Source organism: Chironomus tepperi, unplaced genomic scaffold, assembly GCF_022539635.2.
Source record: "Chironomus tepperi strain 1889 unplaced genomic scaffold, CSIRO-AGI_Ctep_v1 contig_68, whole genome shotgun sequence".
NCBI classification, from domain to species: Eukaryota; Metazoa; Arthropoda; class Insecta; order Diptera; family Chironomidae; genus Chironomus; species Chironomus tepperi.
In genome coordinates this window covers 1,847,885-1,862,576 of record NW_027226190.1, presented here as the reverse complement: position 1 = coordinate 1,862,576, position 14,692 = coordinate 1,847,885, and the positions used below count along the sequence as shown (strand labels likewise).

The 14,692-nt window shown below is 33.2% G+C and overlaps 3 protein-coding genes across 4 annotated transcripts; 2 read left to right on the top strand and 1 right to left on the bottom strand.

The window, feature by feature from the left end:
- The first annotated feature begins 1,853 nt into the window (after positions 1 to 1,853).
- LOC139100733 (N-acetylgalactosaminyltransferase 4-like) lies at positions 1,854 to 4,673 on the top strand. The gene is made up of 4 exons (XM_070653440.1): positions 1,854 to 2,207; positions 2,963 to 3,513; positions 3,567 to 3,641; positions 3,697 to 4,673. The coding sequence occupies exons 2-4, from the start codon at positions 3,231 to 3,233 to the stop codon at positions 4,473 to 4,475; spliced, it is 1,137 nt and encodes a 378-aa protein (XP_070509541.1). The 5' UTR covers positions 1,854 to 2,207; positions 2,963 to 3,230; the 3' UTR covers positions 4,476 to 4,673.
- A 594-nt stretch (positions 4,674 to 5,267) lies between these two features.
- Positions 5,268 to 7,388, top strand: LOC139100706 (N-acetylgalactosaminyltransferase 4-like). The gene is made up of 3 exons (XM_070653402.1): positions 5,268 to 6,356; positions 6,410 to 6,484; positions 6,538 to 7,388. Exons 1-3 carry the CDS (start codon positions 5,315 to 5,317, stop codon positions 7,311 to 7,313), a joined length of 1,893 nt encoding a protein of 630 aa, XP_070509503.1. The 5' UTR covers positions 5,268 to 5,314; the 3' UTR covers positions 7,314 to 7,388.
- On the bottom strand, positions 7,317 to 14,156 carry ABCB7 (ATP binding cassette subfamily B member 7). 2 transcript variants are annotated; one of them, XM_070653399.1, is made up of 6 exons: positions 13,856 to 14,156; positions 11,620 to 11,770; positions 9,447 to 9,615; positions 7,796 to 9,212; positions 7,642 to 7,728; positions 7,317 to 7,576 (listed from the first exon to the last, which is right to left on the bottom strand). In XM_070653399.1, exons 1-6 carry the CDS (start codon positions 13,988 to 13,990, stop codon positions 7,379 to 7,381), a joined length of 2,157 nt encoding a protein of 718 aa, XP_070509500.1. In that variant the 5' UTR covers positions 13,991 to 14,156; the 3' UTR covers positions 7,317 to 7,378. The 2 variants fall into 2 exon arrangements, with proteins under 2 accessions (XP_070509500.1, XP_070509501.1); XM_070653400.1 differs by having other exon boundaries at positions 9,447 to 9,570.
- Between the last annotated feature and the right edge of the window lie 536 nt (positions 14,157 to 14,692).

The following is a 14,692-nucleotide window of genomic DNA, read 5'->3' as shown; positions in this document are numbered from 1 at the left end:
TAGCTGTCAAATAGGCCATAATAGCCTCGGTATTGCCAAGATACCTGTCTGTCGATTTGGAGTTATTCCTGAATAAAACAACATGTTATTGAAACCTTTACGTCGTCGTATCAACAATAATACGTGCAGTTGCAGTGATGGTACACTGACGGCTGACTTCAATCCATTTTTGGAGTAGTTTGCTGTCTTGTACTGCTCGGAATTTGTTTTAAAAAGTGTATTTTTTCATATGTTAAAATTTCTTTAGTCAGAGTTGCCAAAAGTCGGGTATTGCCACTTGCCAGGTCATCTTCCGCAGGTGGCCCCTTTCGCTTATATCTGCACATTTTGGCTGAACTCATATGTTTTAGTTGATTTAAAGGTTACTGGAAGTTACATGCAGGAACCTTTGTCCAAACAGTCTGTAGCGGCACATTAGTGTGATGCCAAAATTTGTTGGAAATGCCGTAAACCGTATGACGTGTGTGCTTCGGTTTTGGCTCACCGCAAAAATGAGCCGTGGCATAAAATAGTTTGGACAACACTGATAAAGTCATCGGCGGTAAGCGGCAACCTGCAAAAGACCCCACCTGGGGAAACCCTAATTCGACAAGTTTTTGTCAATCATATCTACATACATGCCAAACTTGGTCTAATATATACATTTAAAAAATTGTAATCTAGGTATTTTAAATCTCTTTATCAGACGAAATAAAATAAAATACAATAAAATTATATCACACAGTTCGCAGTTTATTAAGACAGGTGATAATGTACACCTGACAAAAAAAAATGACTAAATTTAATTGTAAACTACTAACTATTAAATTAAATTGAGTATTAAATTGTATTGGTAGTAACTGGAAAAAAAAGTATTGAAGCTCCATTGAACTTGATAGTTTGGAAGTGCTTAAACTATAAAAAATTGATCTGGAACTGCTTAAAAAAGTGACAAAATTACATTAAATTAGCAAAAATTTACAAAATTTGATTTAAATCCAGTGCCAACATTTCTATTGTCAAAAGCACACGACCTTGATTATTTTACAATAACAATGAATAGTCAGCATGGATAGAAAGAGGCGAAAAGCTTGCAGATAAAAATTACAGGATTTTTTTACGATTTCCGATAACAGAAACACATGTATTGATAGCAGACAGACTCAACGTTCAAACAAAAAAATAATATTTTTTATTCTACCTTTATAATTACTGTGTCAGTAATAGTCTTGCTGTGCATTGAAACGTGAACAAAAAGTTAATTACACTTTTAATTGACAATATCCAAAAAAAAGTATAAATTGCCGAGATTTTAAGCAAAAATTTGACAAAAATTCAATTTCTAGTCATGAAAAAACTAGGGTTCGCCAAAATTAGATGCAGATAGATGCAGAGATGCAGAAAACTGCAGGCCTGCAGCAGGCCTGCGCATCTGGATGCGCATCCAAGTGCATCTGAAAATTTAACCAAATACTTTAAAAACTAAAAAAGTGACAAAATGAAAATGACAATTTTTCACATGAATTCACATATTATAATAATGAATAATTTTGGAAAATGCTAGTTTTTCCTTAATTTTCATATATAATGGTGAAAAACTTGGAAAAACTCTGGAAAATTACATTTTTTTAATTTTTTAAAAATAAAGTTAGAATATCGTAGAAAATGTTATTTTTGATTTAGTTTCCCAATTACGACGGTGAAAAACTCTCAAAAATGCAATTTTTCATCATTTTTTTTGAAAAAAATTTCCATACAAAAAGTTCAAATGGATGCAGTTGGATGCAATTGGATGCGCATCTGGATGCGCATCTAGAACAATAGAAACTGCAGGCCTGCTGCAGGCCTGCGCATCTGGACGAACCCTAGAAAAAACTGTTCTTCTCAATCAAAAACATTAAGCGGTGCTGCTACTTTTTAATATTTCTAGTTCTATTGCAATATTTCCTGTACTATACGCGAAAATACAATTTTAGTGATCTTTCTGTTGACAAGCAAAAGATTGTTTTGCTTTTTAATTCACAAGAGAAAATTGACTGGGAAAATACAAGTTTTATAGAATATGAAGCTAGTCGAGTTGGTCCTGGTGAGCAAGGTAAACCTTACAAGTTGACAGATCCAGAGGAGATCAAAAAGAATGAAGAAATCTTTAAAAAAGAAGGATTTTATGTCCTTGTTAGTGACAAAATTTCGCAGCAGAGAGCTCTTCCTGATCATCGGCCGAATTCGTAAGTCTGACACGTTTCTTGCAGATCAGTGCTTCTCAAACGTTTTGAGCGCGGCACGCTAGACTATTCATATAGTGTGGAGCCACACTATTCGATAAACAGCTGTTGTGTCTGGCGATAAACTGGTGTGTCGTGGACAACATTTTGAGAAGCACTGTTTTAGATAATTTTGTGTACAATTTAATAATACGGAAATGTGTTTTGAACACATTAAACCTGACATCTTAAAAAATTGATAACGTAAAGAAAAACAATGAGTACAGTGACATATTTAGGGTTGATTTATATTTTTTGGGAGTTTGGGCATCAAAAAGTTGTGATTTAGATTACTAGATTAAGAGAATAAGCAATACTCTTTGCCAGTGATGTGCAACCTGTGTGCCGCGGCACATTAATGTTTCACCAAAAAATGTTGAAAAAATCAAAAACCATATGCCAAAGTTTTTTAGACTCACAAGGGTCACTAGCGTGCCGCGACACACAATTGGCCAACACTGCCCTAAAGGACAAAGAGCATGCTCTTGAGAGCTTGCTCCACTCAAATATAATAGTTGAGCATGCTCGCGAGTGTTACTTTCAGCTCACTCTAGTCTTGAGTTCACGCTATTTGTCTTTTATGGTTCCTTTATTCATCTAGACCCAAATAACATTAATGAAACTTACTGATCATATATCTATTTCTGACTACACTTCTGAATAATAATTTATCTTTTTGTTTTTATATTTTTTACTGTCTGAAAAAACAATTGATTCAGATGCAAACACAAAAAGTATTTGAAGACACTGCCAAAAGTATCTGTGATAGTGACGTTCCATAATGAGGTGTGGAGTGTCTTATTAAGATGTATTCATTCAATCTATAACCGATCACCACCTGAGTTATTGCATGAAATTATTTTAATTAATGACAAAAGTACATTTGAGGAACTTTATGAGCCACTTAAGAAGTATGTGACTGATGCATTTGAAAGAAAGATTAAGATCCATGAAAATGAGAAACGAGAAGGATTAATAAAAGCGAGAATGATTGGTGCAAAATTAGCAGAAGCTGAAGTGATCATATTCCTTGATTCTCATATGGAAGTAACAAATACATGGCTACCGCCATTGCTAGAACCTATTGTATATAATCCGACGTATGCCACGGTTCCACTTGTTGAAGGAATGAATCATGCGACTTTCGCGTATGAATTTATTGGTCATGGATATAGAGGAACTTTTGACTGGAACTTCAGATATCAATGGATTCCATTTAGAGAAGAAAGAAAGGATCCAGGTCAGAATTACAATCTTTCAAGCATGACAGGTAAGCTGAAGTATTCACCATCAAAGCTTATTACTAAAATTTGTCATTTTTAGGAGGTGCTTATGCGATTCGTAGGGAGCATTTCTTTCATCTAGGTGGATATGATGAAGAGCTAAGAATCTGGAATGGTAATAATTTATTTCTTATTAATCTTCAGATAAGCATAAAAACTTTTAATTTTAGGAGAGAACTACGAGTTGTCATTAAAGCTATGGCTGTGTTCAGGTGGAATATTCACAGTTCCATGTTCAAGAATTGTTCATTTAAGTAAGCAGTTTAGTGCTTATCGAGATACAGGTGATAAATCCGATTTTGTTGGCCGAAATTTAAAACGAGTAGCAGAAGTATGGCTTGATGATTATAAACAATATTTCTACAGAAATGAACCAGAACGATACAGCAAGATTGATGCTGGAAATTTGACAGAACAGTTCAAAAGAAAGGAAATGCTTAAATGCAAGCCGTTCAAATACTTCCTTGATGAAATTGCACCAGAAATGCTGATGTACTATCCAATAGAACCGCAATCATTTGCGTCATTTTCTATACAGCACATGTCATCTTTGAGATGCATAAGTCTCGCTAAAAACGCCTATCACGAACATATAATTCTAACAGAATGCAGTCAAGACTTGACGAAACCTCAGTTTGGAACAGACTTTATCTTAACACTTGAGAAAAGCATAAAGTTCAATGATATTAATGATCAATGCTTAAATGGAAATACGTTAGCCCTATCAAATTGTCATCACACTGGTTATGAACAGCATTGGGCATTTAATTTAGATTCAAGACAAATTTATCAGACATATGAGAAAAAATGCTTAACTGGAAGTGACACAGACAGTTCACTATCATTAGAAACATGTGATGATAATCTACAAAATCAAAAATGGAGATGGGGATATGAAAATGTTACTGCCCTAACGAATTGGGACAAAACGGGGATTAGAGTCAACTAAGACTTATAATGTCCTAAATGTTGACGCTGCCTCTTGTGATTATTCCTCAAATATATTGAAGAAACTTCCTCAAAGGAGATGCTAATTGTTAAGGAATCAGTACAGAATATTTTTTTTTACCAATAATCAGAATAAGACAATAATTGTAAAGTTAGGCATAAGATATGAATAAAGCCTTAATATGTAAGGGTTCGTTCACTTATTAGGTTAACCGATAAATTGACTTTTTGACTTATGTACCGCTCCTACGTGACACTAAATACGTTTTTACTTACTGCAACCATGTTCCCATGTGGAGCTTGAGTTACGATAGATGGCTTTCCATCTGTTCTGTTGCTGGCTCTTTCACCTAGTTTGTACATATTCTCTTTCCGCGCGTTGAGCGTAACAATCAATTCTGCGCCGAGTAGCTTTTGGAGTTGCCCTTGTGGATTCCATCTAAGAGCTGTGTAGCAAACTTGTGTTTCTGTCCCAGCAATTCCATTGTGTATCTCTTGTATTTTTCTTTCGAAGAGTATGCCCTATCCAGCCGTACTTCTTCAGTAACACAAAATGAGGCTTCATACTTAAAATATAGTGCTCGGCCAAGAACCGCAGGAATGCATTTTAGATGCGCAGAAAAAAAAAATCAAGTTTTATTGTAAATTAAGAAGTTTTTCAACATCTTCGAAAATTAATGACAAGTTGATGACAACAAAAACAGAACTAATACCTAGATACACACTAAAATAAACACTTTTAAAGCATATGTTCCTCTCATTTTTTGCTACTCAGTTCGTGTGTTAATATGTGGATACTTGGAGTATATTTTCTAAATTTTAATTCTTCATAATTTAGCAATGCAGTATCTAGCCATTAAAAGGACACTGTCGAAGCTAAATCTCAAGCTGTGCTGCTATCTTCTGATCTCTTTTGTTATTGTACGATACTTAATTTTAAATACAGATAGGCGCAATCCTGATAATATTGTGAAACAGAAGGAATCAAATGAATTGTTAACAGATCAACCAGAAGACTTACAAACAGCTGAGATTTATAATGAAGAACTACAACAAAAGCAGACAACAGCGCCATCAATTGAAGTCACTAAACTAATTGAAACAACTGAGTCCATTATAGAGCATCAAGAAAAGATTGATTGGGAAGATACAAGATTTATTGAGTATGAGTCTAAAAGAGAAGGACCTGGCGAGCAAGGGAAGCCTTATACATTAACAGATCCTGAAGAAATCAAGAAAAATGAAGAATTATTCAAACAGGAAGGATTTTATGTCCTTGTTAGTGACAAAATCTCTAAACAGCGAGCATTAAAGGATTGGAGACCTGACAGCTGCAAACACAAAAAGTATTTGAAGGCACTGCCAAAAGTATCTGTGATAGTGACGTTCCATAATGAGGTATGGAGTGTCTTATTAAGATGTATTCATTCAATCTACAACCGATCTCCGCCTGAGCTACTGCACGAAATTATTCTAATTAATGACAAAAGTACATTTGAGGAACTGTATGAGCCACTCAAGAAGTATGTGACTGGCTCGTTTGAAGGAAAGATTAAGATCCATGATAATGAGAAACGCGAAGGATTAATTAAGGCAAGAATGATAGGTGCAAAGTTGGCAGAAGCTGAAGTGATCATATTCCTTGATTCTCATATGGAAGTAACAAATACATGGCTACCGCCATTGCTAGAACCTATTGTCTATAATCCTACGTATGCCACAGTTCCGATCGTCGAAGGACTGAATCATGCGACATTTGAATACATATGTATTGGAAATGGCTATAAAGGAATTTTTGACTGGAACTTTAGATATCAATGGATTCCATTTAGAGGAGAAAGAAAGGATGTTAGTGCCAATTTCAATCTTTCAAGCATGACAGGTAAGCAGAAGCATTCAACATCAAAGCTCGTTATTAAAATTGGTCAATTTTAGGAGGTGCTTATGCGATTCGTAGGGAGCATTTCTTTTATCTTGGTGGATATGACGAAGAGCTAAAGATTTGGAATGGTAAGTAACTGTAACTTTAAAATTAGAATCATAAGAATAAGCTTCAATTATAGGTGAAAACTACGAGTTGTCATTAAAGTTATGGCTATGCTCAGGAGGTATTCTCAAAGTTCCATGTTCGAGGGTTGCACATCTAAGTAAACTTCACAGTGCCTACCGATTTACAGATGACTCATCAGATTTTGTTGGTAGAAATTTAAAACGAGTAGCAGAAGTATGGCTTGATGATTATAAACAATATTTCTACAGAAATGAACCAGAACGATACAGCAAGATTGATGCTGGAAATCTGACAGAACAATTCAAAAGAAAGGAAATGCTTAAATGCAAGCCATTCCAATATTATCTTGATGTCATTGCACCTGAAATGCTGTTGTACTATCCAATTGAACCACAATCATTTGCGGCATATTCAATTCAGCATGTTGAATCTGAAAAATGTTTGAGCTTGCATCAATTGAATTATGATGCACATGTAGTCTTAGCTAACTGTAGCTACAACCTTTCAAGTCCATTAAAAGGTTCAGACTTTATATTAACCTTAGAGAAAAGTATTAGATATAATGACATAAATGATCAGTGTCTTAATTCCGATACCATGAAATTATCAAATTGTCATCATTTAGGAGCTGCTTATGGACAATATTGGGTCTTCAAATTACAAACGAGACAAATTTATCAACCTCTAAAGAATAAATGCCTGTCAGGAATTAATGATACAATTTCCTTACAAGACTGTGATATAAACTTACTAAATCAAAGATGGAGATGGGGATATGAGAATGTCACAGCACTAGAAAATTGGGATACAACAGGAATAGTTTATTGAATAAATTAAGGAACAACTTTTTAATTCATAAATTTTATATACAAATTTTCCCATTAAATTATACTTTACAATCGATTCTGAGTCGTCCATAATTTTGCATACAATCCATTCTTTTTCAAAAGTTCTTCATGCGTTCCACGTTCACCAATTTTACCGCCATCAAGTACGATAATTTCATCTGCATCCATAACAGTCGATAAACGATGTGCAATGCAAATACTTGTTCTTCCTTCCGTTGCACGAGACAGTGCATTCAGAATATTCTGTGGATAGATTACAAGATAGTGAGTAGATTACAAAAGGTTTGTGGACATTTTCCCAGATTTACCGTTTCTGTGATTGAATCTAAACTGCTCGTCGCTTCATCAAATATTAAAATTGGTGAATTTTTCAGAATAGCACGTGCAATTGCCACCTGTTTGAAGTAAATGAATAAAGCATGAACTTAGTAGTCTTTGAAATTTAAGGATTTAATGACTTACCCTTTGCTTTTCACCTCCACTCAATTTCAATCCTCTTTCGCCAACTTGGGTTTCGTATTGATTTGGCCATCTCATAATATTATCATGTAAATCAGCCATAGCTGCAGCATGCTTCATCTCACTTTCTGACTTGTTCAAATCACCATATTGAATGTTATGTCTTATTGTATCATGAAATAGTACGGAATCTTGAGGTACAATAGCAATTGATCTACGTAAACTGCTCATATCAACATCCTTGATATTTTGACCGGCAATAAAAATGTCACCATTTGTTGGCTCAAAGAATCTAAATAAAAGTCGAACCATTGTTGACTTTCCCGAACCTGATCCACCAACAAATCCAATCTTCTTTCCAGCAGGTATCATGAAATTTAAATTTTCAAAAATCGTCTTTCCATTTTCATATTGGAATGAAACATTCTTAAACTCAATTTGTGCATTATCACGATTTACCAAAAGTGGAACAGCATCAGATTTGTTCTGTACACGACTTTCTACACCCATAAGTGTAAACAATGATCTCATATCAATAAGTGCTTGACGAACTTCACGATAAACACTTCCAAGGAAATTTAAAGGAATTGACAGTTGGAACAATAATCCATTGACCATAACAAGATCACCAACTGTTAAAGTTCCTTGTGAAATATCTCGTGCAGCCATAAGCATTATTGCACTTAAAGCAACACTGAAAATGGCATTTTGTCCAAAATTCAATAAAGCCAAACTGGTGCTTGTTTTAAGGCTTGCATCTTCGTATACTTTGAGAACTTTATCGTATCGATTTGCTTCATAATGTTCATTGTTGAAATACTTGACAGTCTCATAGTTAATCAATGAATCAACTGCCTTATTTCCAGCCTCATTCTCAGCTTTATTCATAAAAATCCTAAACTTTGTTCGCCATTGTGTAACTGAAAGTGTATAAGCAGCATAAACTCCAACACATCCCATTGAAATTCCAGCATAAGCTAATCCACATTTTGTGCCCAATATCGTCGACACTAATGCAAGTTCGAAAATTGTTGGAACAATATTAAAGACCATAGCATTGAGTACGAAGTTGATGCCACGAGAACCACGATCGATGGTTTTTGAGAGAGCTCCTGTCTGTTTGTTGAGATGAAATGCCATATCGAGATTGTGAAGATGCATAAATGTGTTGACAGCAATTTTTCTTATCGAATGCGAGGCAACACGTGCGAAAACTGCATTTCTTAATTCATTAAAACCCGCAGCACCAGCTCTTGCTATACCATATCCAATCAGCATTGAACTTATTAAGGCAGCTGTCGTTTGAGTTGGTGTTCCCATTTGAAGGATATTTAAATGATCTATTGCTCCTGCAAACAGAAATGGCACACAAACATTCAAAAGTTTGGCGCCGCCAAGAAGACTCAACGATAGCATCACTCTGTAAGTATCATAATTTGAAAGAAGGATATAGGAACATTAAGTGATATGGAACGAATGTGCTCAAATTTGTGTCATAAACTATCAATAAAAGTAGAGAATTTATTGAGCAATATTTATGGCATTTTAAGAAGGTTTTATGGAGCATATTAAAAAACTTTGACATTATTCATCTATGCTACATAAAGTCAGACTTATGACACAAACAGCATAAACAAAAGTCAATGACATTTACCTCTTTCGAATGAATTCATCATCTTTGGGCCAAATATACGAAATCATTGCCTTCAGCATTTGACTCGATGTGACTTGTTGTGCATTAATGTCTCCCAATGCGTCATGTCCGAATGAAGAAGCACCTGGATGGAAACATGTTCGAATTTGTTGTTCTTGAGGCCAATTTCCTTATTTTTTTTCATTATTGATTAATTTTTATTGAATTTTTGTCACGATTGTGACCAATTTTTTGAGATTTTTGAAGGGTTGTTAGGGTTATTGTTTTGAGTAGATATCCCCCAAAGATTATTTTTATATATTTACAAATTGAGATTTATTTAAATTGAGAATTTAGAGGGAAGAGAAAGAGAGATTTGATGATAATCATTAATTGATTTTAATAATATCATACCAAAATTTACAAGCAATTCAAATCTATAGCTACTTGATAATGGAAAGGCTTTTTTTGACAGAATCATCAAAAAGTGAGGATTGTTAGTCATACTGAATTTTTGAGAATTTGAGTCTTGCGTTCCTGTTATACAAGGCATTAATTGATATGAAAATTGACTCAAAATGTTTAATTAATTTCCAAATTGTTTGAGTATGTAATATAGGAACAAAAATGGATTTAATCACTCATGTATGATAGACAATAATATGCTATAGATCAGTGCTGGACAACCTTTTATTTTGGCCTTGGTGGTTAGCCTCGACTGAAACCGACTACGGCATACGGTTCAAAGCATTTCTAAAAAAAATTTGGGGTCGCGACACACAGGTTGTCCATCACTGCTACAGATACATATTTAAGATGCTCTAAATTTATGAAAAATGATGAAATCCTCAATTATGGACATAATTTAAATTAATCCTTAACTTGTCTGATAAAGGTTTAATTTCTACATGACTAAATACTCAGTTTGATATGATTTATGACTCAACATCCAAAAGTTTGAGTTTGCTCATGTAACTGCTTGATAAAATGGAACTGAACCCAAACAATTAATGGACAATGTCGTTTTACCCCAAATGATTTTTTCTGTCGATTCTTTCAGCATGTCTGAGTAAAAAAATGTGAATGCTTTTAATTTGACAGACAGAACAAGAAAGTTTGTGGCATTTCTTTCCTGTTGATTTAATTTCCGATATAAACTTTCTGTTATCACATTCCTTTTTTTTGTCCTTTTAATTTATGTCGCCTACATTATCAGACTTAACAATCAACCGAATGATAAACTACTTTGAGGTAAAATGGATTATGTTGAGCATTCATGATTGTGACCCTTTTTTATATCCCCAATATTTTAACCCTTTTCCTTCATTCTTATCTTTCTTTCAATTCCCTCAACATGCAGCATCAATTGATTACTAGCTGAGACAAAAAATGTGGAAGACTTCCAGTGGAAAGCTTCTCAATTTTCATATTTCATGATGGAATGGAAGCTTAATGAGAGAATTTAATGGAAGCTGAATTTTCCAGGATGTGAGACCTTACAAATCATGTCGAGTAGCACAAAAAAGAGTTGTAAGAAGCTTCTGTATTTATGAGACATAAATGTGATATTTGTGGAAATTTAATACATTTAATGGATCCAAATCAGTCTCACGGTATCACTAGGGCAACTTTGAGTCTAGCTGTTATTTCGGCGACGAAGCTCTACCCCAGCAAACATTTTGAGCTGTTCGAGCAATTGTGAAGGATCCTTTACATAATCTAAATTCCAAAACGAAGCTCTAAGGCAGAATAGACTTAATTACAGCATTTAAAACTTTTGAAATCTAAAAGACACAGCATGTTCATAATCACACGTTCTTAATAATTCATCTTCCATTCCTTCCTCTCAAAAACTGCTTCATTCAGCCACATGAAGCAATTCTAATCTTCTTTTATGCTCATACCATTACAATTAATTTTATTTGTTTTTCATAAAACGAGAAGAAAATGTTTAAGGCTTTATGCCTTCATCTTCATGCGAAAATGATAGAAAAATGAATGTTAAATATGAACAGTAATAAAAAGAAATTCTAAATTAATTATGTGAGTTGCATGAGGATACAAGTCTAAATGAAAAAGGAATACACGTGTCAAGCATAACAAACAAGTCATGCGAATATATTTCCACTTGTTTGTCTTCATACTCAATGTGTGCGTTATATTTGAACATTTTATTACGTCTCTGCATGCTTACCTGACTTTTTGCCTTTCTTTACAAAAATATTTCCCAAGATATTTGTTCCGAGAGATGATTTATCATGTAACACATTGTGTTTGTTACCGCTGCTGGCATGCTGTACTGTGCCACTTTTGTTATCGATCGAATGAACTTTTGTCGATGCTGCCTGTGAATTGAAAAAGTTTAAGATGAAGAAAATTCACATGAGACTTTAAATAAAATGAAAATGGATTTTGCCTGGAATAAGGAAATGAGATAACGTTACAAAAAGTGCTTTCATAAATTCTATAGCTTTATTGATTTGTATAAAAATATAAAAGAGCATTCAAAACCTTTTAAGGCAAATTTTGCTGGGTTTATTACGCTTCAATTAACATTTTCTTCAAATTTTCTGAGGAAATGTTCACATGTGATGTCCATCACTATTCATGTGAAGGACCTCAAATTTAAATTTGAGGATGCTTTATTACAATTAATCCACAAGTTTTTAAAACACGATTTAAACTTAATTTAACTTCAATTAACGAAATTATTTCATTAAAATTTAATCAAATTCATTAAAATCATAAATGCAAGGATACAGCATGTCTAACAATTCTGAATCTTGTACGTAAATTTAAAGAAAAGGAAACTCAATTTTTCTCGCATCAAAAGGCTTCAATAAGATTTAAAACTTTATCTATGAGGTTTTGTGATTCATGAAAATATTCTAAGCACGTTTGGGCACTTTTACTTAATTCAGCCTGACTTTTTAGTCCGTTGAACATTTTTTCCACATCAATTCTCTTCTTCTTTATGATTTCAACAGCGTGTTCCTTAATGTCATTAAAATTTAATTCATCACCAAAAGCGACTTGTGTAAGATTATAGACATTATGTGGAAGTAAAAGTATAGCAAGTACGGCTTGAAAATTATGATTTAATCCGTCATTCATATCAATGTACATCTGATGATCTAAATTATGATCTCTAATGAATTTGTATTTATGCTTTGGAATCGGCATTGTTCTTAATTCATTATGTGTTTTAATATAATTATTTATGTCATCTAACGTAAATTCTAGGAAATCCATTTCATTGTTGGGTAGAATGAATCCATATTCAATTAATAACTTTGTATTGTTGTATGTTCCATAATTAATGAATATCTGCTCATACTTCTTTCTCGAGTTTGATGTAAAGAGCATATAAGTTAGTCGAATCTCGTCACTCATAATTTTTGAAGCATTATTCTCTATAAATCCTTCCGAATGAGACAATTGACATCTAGTGGTTGCTTTATCAGAGTGATTTAGTAAATCAAGCATTGGCGCAAGTGCCATATTTGGCTCATCACTAAGTAATTCTTTGAAAACTGGATCATGATCAACAAGTGGTAGAAATGAATTTGATTTGACGTAGACACTACGCGAATTGCATGCGAAATATGCAAATTTGAATACATCGATTGTGATTCTGTTGCTAATAATGCTGTCCTTATGAAGGAGATTATTTAAATGCTGATAGTTTGTCTTAATGATATTATTCTGTTCTACAACTTTCTCTAGAATATAATCAGGTAAATTATAAAGCTCCGATTTCTTACAAAAATATGGCATAGAAAAATCTTCTGGTAACGTCTTAATGTACTCAATCCATTCTGAATTATCAGCTAATATGATTTGGTATGATAGATAAAATGCTAATAAAGCTTGAAAAGAGATAATTCCTTTCAAATTGCTCAATTCTTCCTCATTGAATAAATCAATAAACTCATTATCTGATTCAATTGTGAAATATGAGATTAGACATTTGAATGGAAGGTCAATTATCATATCATTTTCATCAATTCCTTTCTTAGCATATAGTCCGCGACCAGTCATTGAGAACGATGATACAGTTAATCCATTTTCATTTCTCCAACCACGATTTGAGAGGAATTTAATTAAGTCATGATGAACTTGAGAATCAGGTAATTGACTTATATTTCGTTCGTTTTTTCGCAGACACCGATAACGCTTCGTTCGACCCATTTTTTGTGTGAATGTATACAAATCACAAATGTATAGAAATATTCAAGGACACAGATTTTCACTTCTTATTTATAAGACTGATGTCAAACTACTTATCGTCTCTGGATTTCTAGATGTAACAAAAATGTCTAATGTTGATGAATTAGTTCTGAAAAATGGAAAATTTATGGATCAGCTGATTGAAAGAAATCCAGAGACGTAAAATAGCATAAATGAATCTAGTATAATCTCATACTTACTCTTGCAAGGTTATATTGATAACAATTTTTGATGATCTGTTGCTGGTTCTTATGCAAATATGATGATTTTGCTAATGTATTATGTAAAATTATTCTTTGACATCCAAAAACTTTAATATAATTCAAAATTGCCATCGTTTCATGCTTGTTTCACTATTAAATTGATATTATTAATGATTTTGATGTTCTACAGATAACGTTCACTCGGTTTTTATCGATAATTAAGTGGTTTAAACACGTCAAAATGATAAAAATAAATTAAATTATTCTCAATTTATTTTTCTCTCAAACTCGGGGCACGAAACTACGAGAATTGAAAATTTTCAGCGGGATTCTTAAATCGTATAAAATCTCAAAAACTACTTTTGTAATCATAATTTTATCAATTTAATTAATTAAACATATATTCTTATTAGCAAATTAAGTAAGAAATAAAGCATGACAATGTACCGAAAATGAGATTTTTAATGAAATATTTAAACACGTTGTCCGTTAGTACAGTCAACTCTCTCAAAAACCCCGGTGAACATTAAAACCCCGAATTCAAAAAATTCGTTAAATCGAAGTTGCTCTTGATTAAATTTTTTAAGAGAGCTTGAGTGAAAAATTTTTTAAAAAGTTATATTCAAGTGGATCTAAACGTTAGTTATCTGTGAAAATATTAGATTATCGTAATTAAAGCATTAATAATGTAAGTGAAATTGAAGTTTAGTGAAATAAATTGTGGTAACGTAGTCAAAAGTGAAAAATTGTGCAACATATTCATCTACATGGTCATTTGACATTTTATTACTTTAAGTACGATTTTATAGAAGATACAAGGTGTCAGAACGCGCT

What these genes read in the sequence shown, in the direction of transcription:
- ABCB7 (XM_070653399.1), bottom strand. Translation starts at nt 13,990, where the DNA reads ATGGCAATTTTGAATTATATTAAAGTTTTTGGATGTCAAAGAATAATT. An exon ending in ATCAATATAACCTTGCAAGA is followed by an intron (nt 11,771 to 13,855) that starts GTAAGTATGAGA and finishes TTCAATTCACAG; the next exon opens with GCAGCATCGACAAAAGTTCA. An exon ending in GATGAATTCATTCGAAAGAG is followed by an intron (nt 9,213 to 9,446) that starts GTAAATGTCATT and finishes TGATACTTACAG; the next exon opens with AGTGATGCTATCGTTGAGTC.
- LOC139100706 (XM_070653402.1), top strand. Translation starts at nt 5,315, where the DNA reads ATGCAGTATCTAGCCATTAAAAGGACACTGTCGAAGCTAAATCTCAAG. An exon ending in CAATCTTTCAAGCATGACAG is followed by an intron (nt 6,357 to 6,409) that starts GTAAGCAGAAGC and finishes GGTCAATTTTAG; the next exon opens with GAGGTGCTTATGCGATTCGT. An exon ending in AGAGCTAAAGATTTGGAATG is followed by an intron (nt 6,485 to 6,537) that starts GTAAGTAACTGT and finishes CTTCAATTATAG; the next exon opens with GTGAAAACTACGAGTTGTCA.
- LOC139100733 (XM_070653440.1), top strand. Translation starts at nt 3,231, where the DNA reads ATGATTGGTGCAAAATTAGCAGAAGCTGAAGTGATCATATTCCTTGAT. An exon ending in CAATCTTTCAAGCATGACAG is followed by an intron (nt 3,514 to 3,566) that starts GTAAGCTGAAGT and finishes TGTCATTTTTAG; the next exon opens with GAGGTGCTTATGCGATTCGT. An exon ending in AGAGCTAAGAATCTGGAATG is followed by an intron (nt 3,642 to 3,696) that starts GTAATAATTTAT and finishes TTTTAATTTTAG; the next exon opens with GAGAGAACTACGAGTTGTCA.